General features: G+C 53.9%; 1 protein-coding gene and 1 long non-coding RNA gene across 2 annotated transcripts in view; one reads left to right on the top strand and one right to left on the bottom strand.

The window, feature by feature from the left end:
• The window catches only part of LOC143696052 (uncharacterized), a 102,643-nt gene extending 88,508 nt beyond the window's left edge, over positions 1-14,135 (top strand). The window contains exon 4 of the mRNA XM_077191258.1: positions 12,908-14,135. Coding sequence (XP_077047373.1) covers positions 12,908-13,554 — 647 coding nt within the window. The 3' untranslated portion in view covers positions 13,555-14,135. The remainder of the gene's footprint in view (positions 1-12,907) is intronic.
• On the bottom strand, positions 5,966-10,928 carry LOC143696109 (uncharacterized). The gene is made up of 2 exons (XR_013185517.1): positions 10,826-10,928; positions 5,966-6,407 (listed from the first exon to the last, which is right to left on the bottom strand). It is a non-coding gene; the product is annotated as an uncharacterized LOC143696109 (long non-coding RNA).
• Positions 14,136-14,427: the final 292 nt, after the last annotated feature.

Below are 14,427 nucleotides of genomic sequence, written 5' to 3'. Positions count from 1 at the left end.
GCCGGGAGAGGTAGGCCTGAGCCCGGGGCTGGAAGGGTGGAAGAGAGAGAGAGAGACACCGGGAGCCACCGGGCAGCCCCCCGGGAGACAGAGAGAGAGAGAGAGAGCCGGTGCCTGGGACTGTGACCTTGAACCTTGATAAACATGGGCCTGTGCCGGCAGCACGGCTGGGACGGAGAAGAAGGGGGGGTGCAGCCGGCCGCTTGTAGGAGCTTTTAACCCCTTTTTGGAAAATGAGAACTTTACAGAACATTGACCTTTCCTAGAAGAGAGATAGAGTGGAAGATGAGGAAGGAAATGGGCAAGTGTGAGAGAGGTCTGGGCAAGTGAGAGATGGTGGAAGAATAGAGAAGAATCTTAGTGGGAAGAGATGATGGAGTGGCTTTTGCTGGGCTCTTTTTGTACAGCCATGGACAGAACCATGTTCCTTGTGACACAGAGACTGCATCCAGGGGGAGGCAATGCCTCAGGACCAAGAGGGTTCAGTGTTGGTGCCCCTCGGCCCCAGGGGGTGAAATATGGGGGGGACAGGTGTCCCAGAGGAGAGACTGTGCCCTTTTTGGATCGGGACAAAGCATCCTTAAAAAGACAACCCTAGGAGCAGCTCTGGTCCATGTTCAGTGGTGAGAGCGCTGGACATGAAAGGAAGAGGTCCCCATTGGCACAAGAAGGACTCCTTCTCCTCTTGATGAATGAGGATTGAGTATTCTGAAGGGTGGTGCCAGACTGAGAGTCGATGATTTGGGGGATGTATTGTGTTGGGAATTTGGTGGGGAGGAGGAGGAGATGTATTTGTGAAGTTTTCATTTTCCTTGTGTGTTTCTTTTATTTTGTTGTTTTTTTCCTTTCCCTTGTAGTTTAGTTAATAATTTTTTTTTTCCTAAGTGGGAGCCTGCTGTGCTTATTCCTGGTCCCATCTCACAGCAGAAACCAGGGAGAGGGTATTCTCATGGGGGCACTGGCATTGTGCCAGTGTCAAACCATGACACAGTGTAGGGGGTTGTGCTGCTTAAGGGGGAGCCAGGGGCTGCCTCAGCAGTTCCTACTCTCATCTGGTCATTTGGGTTGGCCTTGACATCCCAAGTATGGCTTTGTCAGCCTGAGACGCAGAAGAGGGGTTTCATTCTTCACTTCCATGTATCCACAAGCCCTGGTTTTGACAATAATTCAGAAATTTGGGGAAGAACAGACAAATTAATGAAACAGTGTGGCCAAGCAGATGCAGAGACAAGGAGATGAGCAGCAGGGTGCTGGAAAGGAGCCCTGCTCTGAGGCTGATCCACTCCTCTGTGCCCCTCGGCAAGGTGGGGAAGGGGCTGTAAAGCCCCGTTTGAGCTGAAAGCACGAAGCAACTGCAGTTCTCCCCATCTTCCGAGGGCAGAGAGAAGCGAGCACGGCGCGGAATTGCAAAGCACAGCCCTGCAGCCCCGCGCTGCCCTCTCCCTCTTTCTCCATGCGCGCAGCCCAGCGGTGGCCACAGGGCAGGGTGACCCCGCCGCCCGCGGCCGCCCGCACCCGGCACAGGCGGCGATCGCCAGCCCCCCGCAGCATCTGGGGCTCAGGCTGCCTCTTGCCGGGCACCTCATCGCTCTCCATCCATGCTGCTGGTCCGGGATGAGCCTGCGGCCGCCCAGAGCAGCATCTGCCCGCGGCAGGAGCAGCGCTGCCGGCCCCGGGCTGCGAGCGGGCGGCCCCGGCCGATGCTTCCCGAGCGGCTGCAGGCGCTTGGAGTGAGAAAGGAATGTTCTTCCTGTCCCGCCCCATCCCCTTTCAGAGCCCTGCGTTTCCCAGCCGGCCGGATGATTCCCTTCCCAATATATTCTTCCCTTCAGCGGTCTGTCACTATTTCAGGGGTTTCTCCAGCCTGTAGTAACATAGTCAGTCTTTATGCTGGCTTAGGGGAAACATTTCCCTGCAAGACTCAGAGCTTGAGCTCATCTCCTTGCCCCAGTGAGGGATTCACCTGCAAAGTGCACGCAGGCGCCTCTGTGACTTTTTTGGATGCAGCTCTTGGAAGAGGCTGCCCAGAGAAGCTGTGGCTGCCCCCGGATCCCTGGGAGTGCCCAAGGCCAGGCTGGAAGGAGCTTGGAGCAATAGGATAGTGGAAGGCGGTGGAATGAATGATCTTTAGTGTCCCTTCCCACCCAAACCATTCTGGGATTCTGTGATTTGTCTCTGCTTAGGCATGTCCATGCGGACACCTGAGGCTTGGGCTTTCATGCCACCCTTTCCCACTGGAGTGGCAGGAAAGGGGCTGGCTTGGTGGTCTTTTGAGTGCTGCTGAAATCCAGACACAGCAGCCCTCACCCTGAAGAAAGGCAAGGCTGTTCCATTTCCTTGTTACTGCTGCCAGATTTTGGAGCCTCATTCTCTGCAGCCAGAAGAAGAAACACTTCACCCACTGAGTGGCCAGCACGGAGGGAAGGAGAGCAGCTGTGTGCTGGTGCCTGTCCTCTGCAAGGGGACACACTGTCACCCTGCCCCAGCCCTTGTGAGCCAGTCCCTGCAGAGCTGCTCTGGCCATTGCCTCAAGCTCCTGGAGCTTGGTCCAAGGTTTGTTGCAGTGCAATGGATGGCTAGACGATGGCTTAATAAACTGAAGACCTAAGAAGAATTAAAAAAAAATAAATTAGGAAATAAAGAAGAAACAAGAAGCATAAGTAGGGTTTAGGCCAGAGAAGTGATCTTTCCAAAGCTGGGCAAGGAAAGCTTCTTGATTCTGCAGGATCTTAGACTTGTGGACGATAAATGCATTTTTGTTTGGTTCAATTCTGACTTTTGCTTTCAGCATGTGATGATTTTTAACCCAAAATATGCCAGAAACTGAGCTGCACTTTTGCTATCCTGCACAGGCTCCCCCCAAATCCTCTCTACAGCATCACTCTGAGCTCTCAGTAGTGCTGTTTTAGGCATAGAAACATTTGGGGTGTGCAGGTGCTGACAAAAACAGTGGGAAGTCACAGGCTAGGCTCCAAACACTTGAAAGCTCTGTTTTACAGTGATCACAGTGACCTTCCATGGGTGAGAGACGGGAGGTTTGAAGCTCTTCAAAACATCCACTCCAAGTGCAGTTTCCCAAAGAGGAAGATCTTCCCTGGGAGACTCGCACAGGGTGAAACACTCTCGCTGCAGCTGAGGGCAGAGGTTGTGTTTAAACAGGAGGGTGAGGAGCAGGCTCACTCAGCCATGCCATGTGCATGAAAAGCAGCTCCAGAGCTTCTGGTCTGATTTTTCAGCAGCTCACAGGGCCATGGAGTTGCTGGATGTGTTTTTGTGACCCCCCTCATCCAGGGCATGAGCCCTCTGCTCATTTGGCAGAGAGAGCAAGTGACCAAGGCATCTGGTGGATCTTCAGGGTGAGCTTTGAGAGCAAAGCCCTTGGACACACACACACACACAAAGGTGGTGCCTGCCAGCAAAAACCTGGGATTTTTTTCAGTATGGGAAGATACATCCCAGGATTGGCTCATTCCCACAACCTGAGCACAAACTCAGAGCAACACAGGGGAGTACTCTGAAAAGCATGGGCTTTGCATTTTGGACACCTCTCCAAGCCCATGTGAAGGATTCCCTGGGGAATGTACTCCTGGCTCCATCCATACTGACTGCACAGTCACTCCTGGCATTGCCACAGCTTGCTTTGTCCAAGTGTGGGTGGCTGTGGCTTTTGTGTCCCAAAGGGGACAGTCCTCCACTTCATAGCTGTGTTTTCTTCACTGAGTGGATTATTTGCTTCGCTCCTGAGGTGAAAACCAGCGTGCATACAAAACAGGCAAAATTGGTTTGGGGAATAAAATCAGGGAATGATGGGGTGGAAAACTGGCAAAAATAGGCAGAAAACTGGCCTGGCAGTATCAATGTAATTCTTAGGGCTAAGAACCAGCAGGTGACAAACAGGTGCTGTTTTTCTGGGATAAAAGGATCCGTGCCACTTCAAATAGCATAAAAACCTTGCCTGTGGCTGGGTCTCCATGGGCTGTGCCTCTCTCCCTTGAAGCCATCCATGCGGGAGTGTGACAGCACCAAGGGCAGTCCCAGGTGTCCCTGTGCCTCGTGTCACTGTCCTTGGCGGGCCAGCTGTCCCCTTTGTGGCCTGGCATGTGGCACGGGGGGCTCAGAGCCCGGCAGGGCCGCGCAGCCGGAGCAGCAGGGCTCCCACCGCCCCGTCCCGCAACGCTTTGTCCTTGGCTGCCGCTCTCGGTGCGCGGACAAAGACCTACGAGCCAACAGGAATCATCCTTTGGAGTCTGCACTGACAGCATGGAGAAACACTGATGGGATCATTTAATAAAATCCACACTGTTTCCTTGGGGAAGCTGAATAAACAGCGCTATCAGGAGCTGCCCCAGCCAGCCCTTGAAGGCCAGCAGTGCGTGCTGCTGGGATCGTGCTCCTTGCACGCGGAGGGAGGCAGGGAGCTGGATCCAAGGGCTCATTAATCAAACGGGAGTTTGGCTCTGCTTTGGCCCACATGGAAGCTGGGATGCTGCACAAACACACCCTTCCCTTTGGCCGTGAGCTGGCCACCTCCTCAGGCCAGCTGCAGGTGAGGGATGCACAGAGGAATGTGTGACGCCTCTTGTTTGCATTCCCCCTCACATCCAGGGAGGAGCCCGGGTCCCTCTGGGGCTGGTCCTGGCTGAGAATCCCCCTTGCTGCTCTTTCTGTGGAGAGCAGCTCAGTTAATCCGTGCCAGCTTCTTCTTCTCCTCCCCACTGTTGTCTGGGGACTGCCAACCCCCCGTCCCTGCTTGACACGTTTGGAGTAAGGCTGGGTGTGGACGTGTTCATGGAATCACAGAATCCCCAAATGGTTCAGGCTGGAAAGGATCTTAAAGCTCATCCAGTCCCACCCCCTGCCACAGGACACCTTCCAGCATCCCAGATTGCTCCAAGCCCATCCAGCCTGGCATGGAACATTTCCAGGGATGGGGCAGCCACAACATCCACACCCACAAATATTAATGAATGTTGGACTTGAGACAGCACCTAAATCCATTCCTCCTTTATTAAGCTGATCCTAAGATGCATTAGGATCCAGGGGAATCAAGGAGTTCTCAATGCCTACCCTTGTATCTCTGTTCTTGGAGTCATGTCACTGAGAATTTCAGTGTTTGTTTAAAAACTTTTCTCAGATAAGGTGTGAAGCCTGAGATCACTTTCAAGACTCAAAATTTTGCTCTCAAGAAAATTAGCTTTTAAAAAATGTCGTGGTTTGAGCCAGTGCCACAGTTTCAGGGAGTTTCAGGCGAGGAGTCCACAGCCCCATCAGTGCCAAGCCTTCCCTTCTAAGAACATCTTCCCCCCCTTTTCCTCCCTTCCCACCTTAAAGAAGAAGCTGAGGAAGCTGGAGCCAGTGCTGCTGTTGCCATCACTGCTTCTGGAATTTCCTTGGCAAGTGTGGCTTTTCTCCCATTTCTGTCCCTGCTGACTTCATCCTTTCAGCCCCTCTCCTACTTCTGGAGGTCTTGGTGGGCTCCATCCTCCAAAACCTCAACTGGCCTTTTAGGAAATCTAACATTTCTTCCTGTGAGTCCTCCATTGAAAGCTTGTGGCCATTGCACCTTTCAGTGAGGCCAAAAACCTCAATTTATATCACTGCAACTTACTTCTGACTCCCACAATTAGTTAATCTTGCATTGATGACTGCCCATTCTGAACCATGGGTCTGTTGCTGGGACATTCGGTGCATTCAGACCAAGGGGTCTCCTGACTTTCCTTAGTCTTTGGGTTTGGACTCTGTCCTGGTGCAGTTTTCATCAGATTTGGACCAGAGGGTGCTGGACACTGGAACAGACTCCCCAGGGAATGGTCCCAGCCCCTGTGAATTCAAGGAATGTTTGGACAAGGCTCTCAGACCTGTGGTGGGATGTCCTGCGCAGGGCCATGAGTCAGACTCATGATCCCTGTGAGTCCCTTCCAGCTCAGGATATTCTTGGATTTGTTGGAGTCAGTCATGGATATGGACAAGACACCTCAGGGTGGATCCCTTTCTCTGCTCTCTGCTATTCTGCTCTTTCCTGGCAATCTCCAAGAAAATTGCTCTGCACTAATCTTTTTTTATCAATTGCAGCAGCTTGCTGGGCTTTCTTCTAAATCTTCCAGATGTCTTTGATCAGCCATGCAAAACACTTTTTATTTTCTCCTGAACTTTGCTTTTCTCTTGAATAAAAAGTGCAGCCAGGCTTGCTTAAGAGGTTTTCTTGAGGCAGTACCACTTTCCTTTCTATCTTATGGACCGTGTTTTGCCTTTTAATTTCACCAACGTGACACCTTGGTAGGACAGGGCCAGGTGATTTCCTCATTTGGATCCAGTGGGGCTGGGATTTCCAGCCCTAAACTCCTTGGACTCTGGCACCAAAAATCGATCATAACATCACACAGCAGCTTCTCCCTTTTAAACTTTCTCTGAAATGACCAAAACAGCTCTTAAAATTCCTTTCGCTTACAGCTTACGCTGTGGCATGAGTGTCTCATATCTCGCGACCCCTCCTCGAGACCCCTCTTAGGACCCATCCGCACCCCCCAGGTCCCCCCACAATGCCCCAGGACCCCTCCCCAGACCCCCCCAAACCCCCGGACCCCTCCCCAAAGCCCCCCCAGACCCCCCGGACCCTCCCGCGCCCCCCCCGATCCCCTCTCAGGCCCCTCCCGCTCCTGTCCCGAGCCCGGGGGGTCCCAGCGGCGGCGGGGAAGGGGGCGCCGCTTCCGGCTCGCCTCTGATTGGCTGGGACGGCGCAGGGGAGCCGGGCCTTGCTGAGGGGAGCCGCGCCGGGATTGGTTAGTTCAGGGATGTGCAGCGCGCTGATTGGCTGGTTCGGGGCGGGCCGGGGCGCGCCGCCATTGCTGAGAGCCCGCACACGCGGTGGAGGCGCGAGATTGTGAGGGAGAGCGGAGCTGAGGTGGGGCCGGGGGCAAACTGGGGGGGTTTGGGGCGGGTCTCAGGGGAAATTGGGGATTTTTAGGGGCATCGACGGGAAACACGAGGGTGTGCGGTGGGTTTGGGGGGAATGAGGGGATCTGAGGGGGCTTTGGTGGGTCTGAGGGGGCTTTAGGGAGCTTTGGGGGGAGCTTGAGAGCGTCTGGAGCGTTCTCAGGTGGGTTTAGGGGGAACTGAGGGAATTGGGAGAGTCTGAGGGGATTTTGGGGGATGGCGAGAGGAACTGGGTGGTTGTGAGTGGATCTGGGGGGTTTTGCGGTGGGTCTTGAGAAATTTGGGGGAGTCTGAGGGGGTTTCTTAGGGTTTGGGGGGGATTGAGGGGTCTGAGTGGGATTTGGGGCAGTCTGATCGATTTGGGGTGGTCTCAGGTGGGTCTGGTGTGAATTTTGGGGGGAAATCGGGGGATCTGAGAGTCCTGGGGAGGTTTTGGGGGTCTTCGGGAGGGTTTGGGGGTCCAGCGTGGTCCTGGGCAAACCTTGGGGGGCTCTGGGGGTCCCGGGGGGTCCCAGGCCCACCCTGAACCGGGGTCTGGGGGTTTCGGGGGGAGGGGGCACAGCAGGGGTTCCCCCCCCCCCCCCCCCCCGTTTTTTGTGGGGGTCTCCCATGGTGCCCCCTCCCCAAAAAGTTCCCAGGGCCCCCTGAAGTGACTCCTTTCCACCGGCCGGTGCCCCCTGATCCAGGATGGCCCCACTGAGCCTGGGGGGGTTTGTGGGGATTTTGGGGATTTTGAGAGGGTTTTTGGGGATTTGGGGGTGGCTTCTTTGGGAGATTTTCTTGGGAGTTTGGGGGGAATTATTGGGGTTTTTGGGGAGAATTATTGGGTTTTCTGATGGCAATGTGATTTTGGGGGATTTTGTTGATTTGGGGATTTTGGATTTTTGGTGTTTTGTTGGGGTTGTGGGAGTTTTTTGGGGGAGATTTATTGGAAATTCTGTGAGTTTTTTTAAATTTTGGTGAGTTCCACTGGGATTTTTGGAGATTCTTTGGGGTTTTTGAGGGTTTTCTTGTAATTTTTGAGGATTTTGTGAAGTTTTAGTGGAATTTTAGGGGGCCTTTGGGGCATTCCCTGGGTGTGGGGAAGGGCAGAAAAGCACCAAAATCTCCTTAAAAGCCGTGAAAGTCCCAATAAAACCCACAAAATCCCAATTAAATCTCTCAAAATCCCATTAGAACACTCTAGAATCCAAATAAAAGCCCACAAAATCCTTTGGAATCCCAAAAACCCCAAAAATCCAAATTAAACTCGGCAAATCCCTCAAAGATGTCCCCAAAATCAGAAAAAATCACAAAAAATCTTCCCCAAGATCCAAAGAAATCCTGGCAACACCCAAAACCCCCCAAATCCCACCAAAAATCCCCAAAACCCCAAATCCCCAATTAATCCCTCTGAATGCCACCACAATTCCAATAAAATGCCCCAAAATCTCCTAAAAATCTCAATAAAACCCCAGGAATTTCTGAGAATCCCAAAAAATCCCAACAAAATCCCAGTAAAACCCCAAAAATTCAAAAAGAGACACAAGAAATTTCAATAAACCCCCAAACTCCCCCAGAGAAACTCCCCCTCAAAATGCCAAGAAAATCCCCCAAAATCCAAACCCCCCAAATCCACAAAACCAGCCACTCCCAGTCAATCCCAGTGTGATTCCAGTCGCTCTCAATGAGATCCCAGTGTAACCCAGCATGGACTCAGCTGCTCTCACTGGGATCCCAGTGTGATCCCAGTTGCTCCCAGCATAATTCCAGAGGTTCCCAGTTCCTCCCATGATGATCCCAGTTGCCCCAAGAATAGTCCCAGTCCCTCCCAGCAGGGTCCCAGTCGTGCCCAGTTGCCTCCAGGGCAGATTCAGTTTCCCCCAGCATCGTCCCAGTTACTCCCAGCATGGTCCCAGCTGTTCCCAGTGTGGTTCCAGTGCCCCCAGGATGGTTAGAGACACTCCCAGTATGTTTCAGTTACCTCAGAATGATCCCAGTCTTTCCCAGTTCCTCCCAGTTTCCTCTAGCATCATCCCAGTTTCTATCTGTTGCTCAAAGGGTGGCCCCAGTTGCTCCCAGGATGATCCCAGTTGCCCCAGTTGTAGTCTCAGTCCTCTCAGCATGGTTCCAGAACCTTCCAGCCGATCCCAGTTGCTCCCAGTGGGTCACATTTTCCTCCCAACATGGGCCCAGTAGCTCCCAGTAAGCCCCAGTCAGGTTCCATTCACACCCAGTATAATCCCAGTATGAGTGTAGCCACTCCCAGTATGATCCCAGTCCCTTGCAGTCCAATCCCAGTTGCTCCCAGTCACTCCCAGTCTGATGCCAGTGCCCCCAGTGTGACCCCAGTTGCTCCCAGCATGGGCCCAGCTGTTCCCAGTGTGCTTCCATCACTCCCCTATGGTTACAGACACTCCCAGGATGGTCCCAGTTGAACCCAGTTGCCCCTGCTCTAGTCCCAGTCCCTCCCCAGATGATCCCAGTCCCTCCCAGCATGGTCCCACTCACTCCCAGTTGCCCCCAGTGTGGTCCCAGTTCTCCCCAGCATGGTCCCAGTTGTTCCCAGTGTGGTTCCAGTCCCCCCAGGATGGTTCCAGACACTCCCAGTATATCCCAGTTGCCCCCAGCATGTCTGCAGTCATTCCCAGGCACTGCCAGTGGCCCCAGTAAGGTGTCAGTTATCCCAGTATGATCCCCCAGTCATGCCCAGTATATCCCAGTTGCCCCCAGCATGCATCCAGTCCTTCCCAGTTCCTCCAGTTTGCTTGCAGCATCATCCCAGTTTCCCTCAGCTGCTCCCAGTAGCCCAAAGTGTGATCCCAGTCGCTCCCTTTCAACCCCAATATGATCCCAGTAAGCTCCAGTTTGATCCCAGTCACATGCCAGCCCTCCCAGTGTGGTCCCAGTATAATCCCAGTTGCTTCCAATCTCTCCCAGTATGGTCCCAGCTGCCTCCCGTGTGGTTCCAGTTGCTCCCTAGATCAGCCCAGTCAGTCCCAGTATGATGCCATTTGCTGCCAGCGTGCTCCCAGTTGCTCCCAGTCAGGCCCAGTCTGGGGGATGATGTGCAGGGTGTGCTCCCAGTCCCTCTCAGATCCTCCCAGTATTAGTCCAGTCCCTCCCAGTATGATCCAAATATGGCCCCAGTGTGCTCCCAGTCCCTGCCAGTATGAACCAGTTGTGCTCCACATGGTTCCAGTTGCTCTCTTTCCCCTCACTTTTGTTCCAGTCACTCCCAGTATGTCCCAGTGTAGCCCAGTTCCCTCCAGCATCTTTCCAGTTCCTTCCAGTATGATCCCATTTGCTCCCAAGCACTGCCAGTCAGCCTCAGTGTAGTGGCACTCACTGCCAGAATGATCCCAGTCAGCTCCAGCATGATCCCAGTTCATTCTAGTATAAGCCCAGCAGTTTCCAATCACCCCCAGCAGGCTCCCAGTCACTCCCAGTTCCTTCCAGTTCCTCCTAGCATGATCCCAGTTGCTCACAGCTACTCCCAGTAACACTCAGCACCATCCCAGTCACTCCCAGTATATCCCATTTGCCCCTAACGTGGTCTCAATTGCCTCCTGCAGGCTCCTGCTCTCTCCCAGTATGATCCCAGTATGATCCCAGTATGATATCAATATAAACCCAGTACAGCCCCAGTCGCTCCCAGTACGATCCCAGTGCAGCCCAGTCCCTGGCAGTGCTGCCACTGCTGGGATCCCCCAGGCCTGTGTGCGTTCCCCCCTGGCGGATGTGCCGAGAGGAGCCCCAAGGGCTGGCAGGGGCCAGGCAGGGTCCCCAGCAAGGCCCAGTTTGGATGTGCAGCCCCCAGTTTGCCCAGTTTGCCTCTCCTTTGGCCCGGGCCGGGTTCCCCCCGCCCGCAGCGGCTGGGAGCAGCCGAGAGCCCCGCGCTGCCCATGCCGACCTGGCCCGGCTCCATGGCCGCTGCTGCCGCGGGCTGCGAGGGCTGCGGGAACGGGGCACCGAGGGTGTGGCTGCTGCTGGGGGAGGAGGAGGAGGGAGGGAAGGGCAGGGATGGAGGGGGAGGAGGAGGCGGGGTAAGGGGGGAGGAGAAAAGGCAGGAGGGATGGAAGGGGCGGGATGGAGGTGGAGAGAGAGCAGCGATGGAAGGAGGAGAAGGAGGTGGGGTTAGGGGGGAGGAGGAGGAGGAGAAGGGATGGAAGGGGAGGGATGGAAGATGAGAAGGCGGTGGGGATAACAGAGGACCGGGAGGGGGGATGGAAGAGGAGGAGCGGGAGGAAGAGGAAGAGGAGGGGCAAAGGCGGATCAAGGCTGAGCTCAGGGAGCCACGCGGTCTCGATCCCTGCCTGAATTCGCAGCCCCCACCTGTGGGATCATCGCCCCCCCCATGGCTCCGGTGAGCGGGGAGGGGGAGCCCGGCCCGGATATCCCGGGGGGTCCCTGGGTTGGGTTTTTGGGGGGATGTTTGGAGAATGAAGAAGTCCAAGGCTGAGCGGAAAAGGCCCCTCGGGGGGACATCGGGCGGTGGCGGTGGCGGCTGCCGGCAGAGGCAGCCTGGAGGAGCAGAGCCCTGTGTGCCCCAGGAGGCCAAAGTGGGGAGGCCAGAGAGGGGGGAGCGCCGCCATTGGCGGGAGCCTCAAGAGCCTGGAGAGGGGCAGGGGGGACTCCTTGGAGCCGCTGCAGCCCAGAGCAGAGAATGAGGGGAGAAGGGAGCCCGGGAGCCCAAAGAGCCCCGGCATCCCGAAATGGGGAGAGCCAAGAGGGGGGAGCTTTTTAGCATTGCTGGCACTGCCAGCAGCCTGGGCAGGGCGGGCACCCAGGAGAAGGGGGACCCCCAATCCAAGCATGACCCCAGCAGCTGGGACAGGGTAGAACCCCTGAACACCAAAGGGGAGGGACCAGGGATGGGGAACTCCTGGGAGGCTTTTTCATGGCTGAATCTTGGTGTTTGGGAGGGTTTACTGGAGCCCAGATGGCCGGTGACTTGTAGAGATGGACTTGGGCAGAGGGACGTTGAAACTCAATGTGCTCATCCCTTGTTTTCTCCAAACCAGGATTTCCCATTGCCAACCCCTGGGAGGCTGCGAGGAAGAGGAAGATGCTCCAGGGCACTGAAGCAGGTGAGGAGGAAGTCAGTGTCTCTGGAATGCTTAAATTTAGAGGGTTTTGGGAAAGCTTCAAAAGACAAGCCTCAGAGACAGGAGAACTGTGATTATAGCTTTGCAGCAGCCATAAGATTGGTCAGCAGAAAAATTATAGAAGAAGTAGAAAGTAAGGAGCAATAGAACAACGGTCTGTGCATTAACACTTATCTATACTAACTCCCTAAGCTGCAGAAAAGTATATATAGCAAGATATCAGGAAGTTCCAAGCTTAATAATGGATCTCTGTTCATCGTGTTTTAAGGCTTACAAATAGGTATTGTGTTTGAAGTAATGGAGCATGGTTTTAACCAATAGTGCTTGGATGGAACCACTGTCAATATGCTTTTGCTTTGTGTGATTGGTGAAAAACCTTTTAAAGTAAGTTTTAACATTAAGGTTTTTTTCTGCTACCTGGGATGTGAGCTGCTGGCATCTTCCCATTGGCATAACCAAGAAATGAGACTGATGCTGAAAAATAAAACAGCTCAAGACGCGTTCCTAGCAGTCCAGTCCTGTTTGTGATGTGTGCACAGCCGCGAGCTGGCGATGAATGCCCCTTTCCCCTCTGTGCTGCTCCATCTCCCAGCCCAGCACGGCCCCCGGCTGCAGCACAGCCCTGGGGGGATCTCGTTGCCCTTGCCTGTGGCACGGAGGCAAATCCCATGCTGTCCTTGTCCTTCCTCGCCCAGAGCAGGAGCTGAGCATGGAGAGCAGGGAGGACAAATGCCCGCGGCAGAACCTGGTGGCAGAGGCCGTTTTGAGCGGCTCCACGGCGCAGGAAGCCAACGGGGAGGAAAAGGCCCGGAGATGCCGCACGAGGAAGGGCTGCAAACGCAGATGGCGGGGATGTGAGGGGGAAAGAGGCAGCCTGGGCCGGGAAGGCGGCCGGAGATGGAGGCAGAGCTCGGAGCTGGTGCTCCATGAGCAGCTCCATGATGGGGAGAAGCCCCACACGTGCGTGGAGTGTGGGAAGAGCTTCAGGTGGAACTGCCACCTGATCAGCCACCAGAGGATCCACACTGGGGAACGGCCCTACGAGTGTGGGGAGTGTGGGGAGAGCTTCAGCCAGAGCTCCAGCCTGATCAGGCACCAGAGGACCCACAGTGGGGAGAGACCCTATGAGTGCTCCAAGTGTGCGAAGAGGTTTCAGACCAGCTCTGATCTTCTCCTGCACTATCAGAGTCACACAGAGGAGAGGCCCTTCCAATGCCCCGACTGTGGGAAGGGATTCAAGTACAACTCCACCCTCGTCAGGCACCGGCGCATTCACACTGGGGAGAGGCCCTACGAGTGTGATAAATGCAGGAAGAGGTTTCAGACCAGCCCTGATCTCGTCCTGCACTATCGGATTCACACAGATGAGAGGCCCTTCCACTGCCCAGACTGCGGGAAGGGATTCAAATACAACTGCACCCTTGTCAGGCACCGGCGCATCCACACAGGGGAGAGGCCCTACGAGTGTCCCCAGTGTGGGAAGAGCTTCTCCAGGAGCTCTACCTTGACCCGACACCAACGGAGGCACCGGTAAGGGAAGCCCTGCGAGTGCCCCGAGTGTGGGAAGAGCTTCGTGCGCTGCTGCAGCTCCATCCCCCACTGGAGGAGGCACTTTGGGCACAGCCCTGGTCACTCACATTCCCGGTGATCCATGTTGGGAACACACCTGGCTGCTTCTCCTTTGTTTGGCTTTAATTTTTGCTCTTCTCAATATCTTTGCACTCCAAAAACCAAGAGGGATTGATCTGTCACCTCAAAACCACTCAAATCCCACTGAAAACAGCTACATTTTAAGCCATAAATGCTCAATCCCACTTCAAATTGCTTGTTCCTTCCTCAAAAAAACTCCATCCCAGGATAAACTTGCTCAGTTCCACACCCATCAGGGTGAGATGGGGTTAGAAGGAGATTGGGAGAAGTGGGATCCCAATGTGGAGCAGTGGGATGGGGATTGTGTGGGGCTGGCATTGTGGGATGTATTTGATAGCAAATAAAACTTTCAAGCGGTCCTGATTTCTGTCCCGTTCATTTTCAGTCATTTCTGTTTGCAGAGTGCCACCTTGTCAGCTGATTAAATTCCTATAAAAGTCCTATTTTTAAATCATCTAACCCAAACAATCCAAAAACCAATATCCAAGTAAAGCCACTCACCTGTAATTAAATTTTTTAAAATTATTTTAATTGTTTTTGAGTATCTAAGGGTGATAAAGTTTAATTGTTTGGTTAAAATGTCTGAGAAATTATACTGCTGTTTGGTTTTGCGTTTAGTATATTTGTAATATGAATTGTTTCACTACGGTGTGTTAGATTGTATGCTAGCTTTTTTAGATGTTTTTTATCTAAAGTATATTAGTCATCGAGTTAAAACTTTCAAAAGGGATTTCTTGGTATATAACTTGTTTATTTA

The sequence above is a fragment of the Agelaius phoeniceus genome, chromosome 28 (genome assembly GCF_051311805.1).
Source record: "Agelaius phoeniceus isolate bAgePho1 chromosome 28, bAgePho1.hap1, whole genome shotgun sequence".
NCBI classification, from domain to species: domain Eukaryota; kingdom Metazoa; phylum Chordata; class Aves; order Passeriformes; family Icteridae; genus Agelaius; species Agelaius phoeniceus.
The sequence above is the reverse complement of the archived record's forward strand: the minus strand, read 5'-3'. Positions and strand labels throughout refer to the sequence as shown.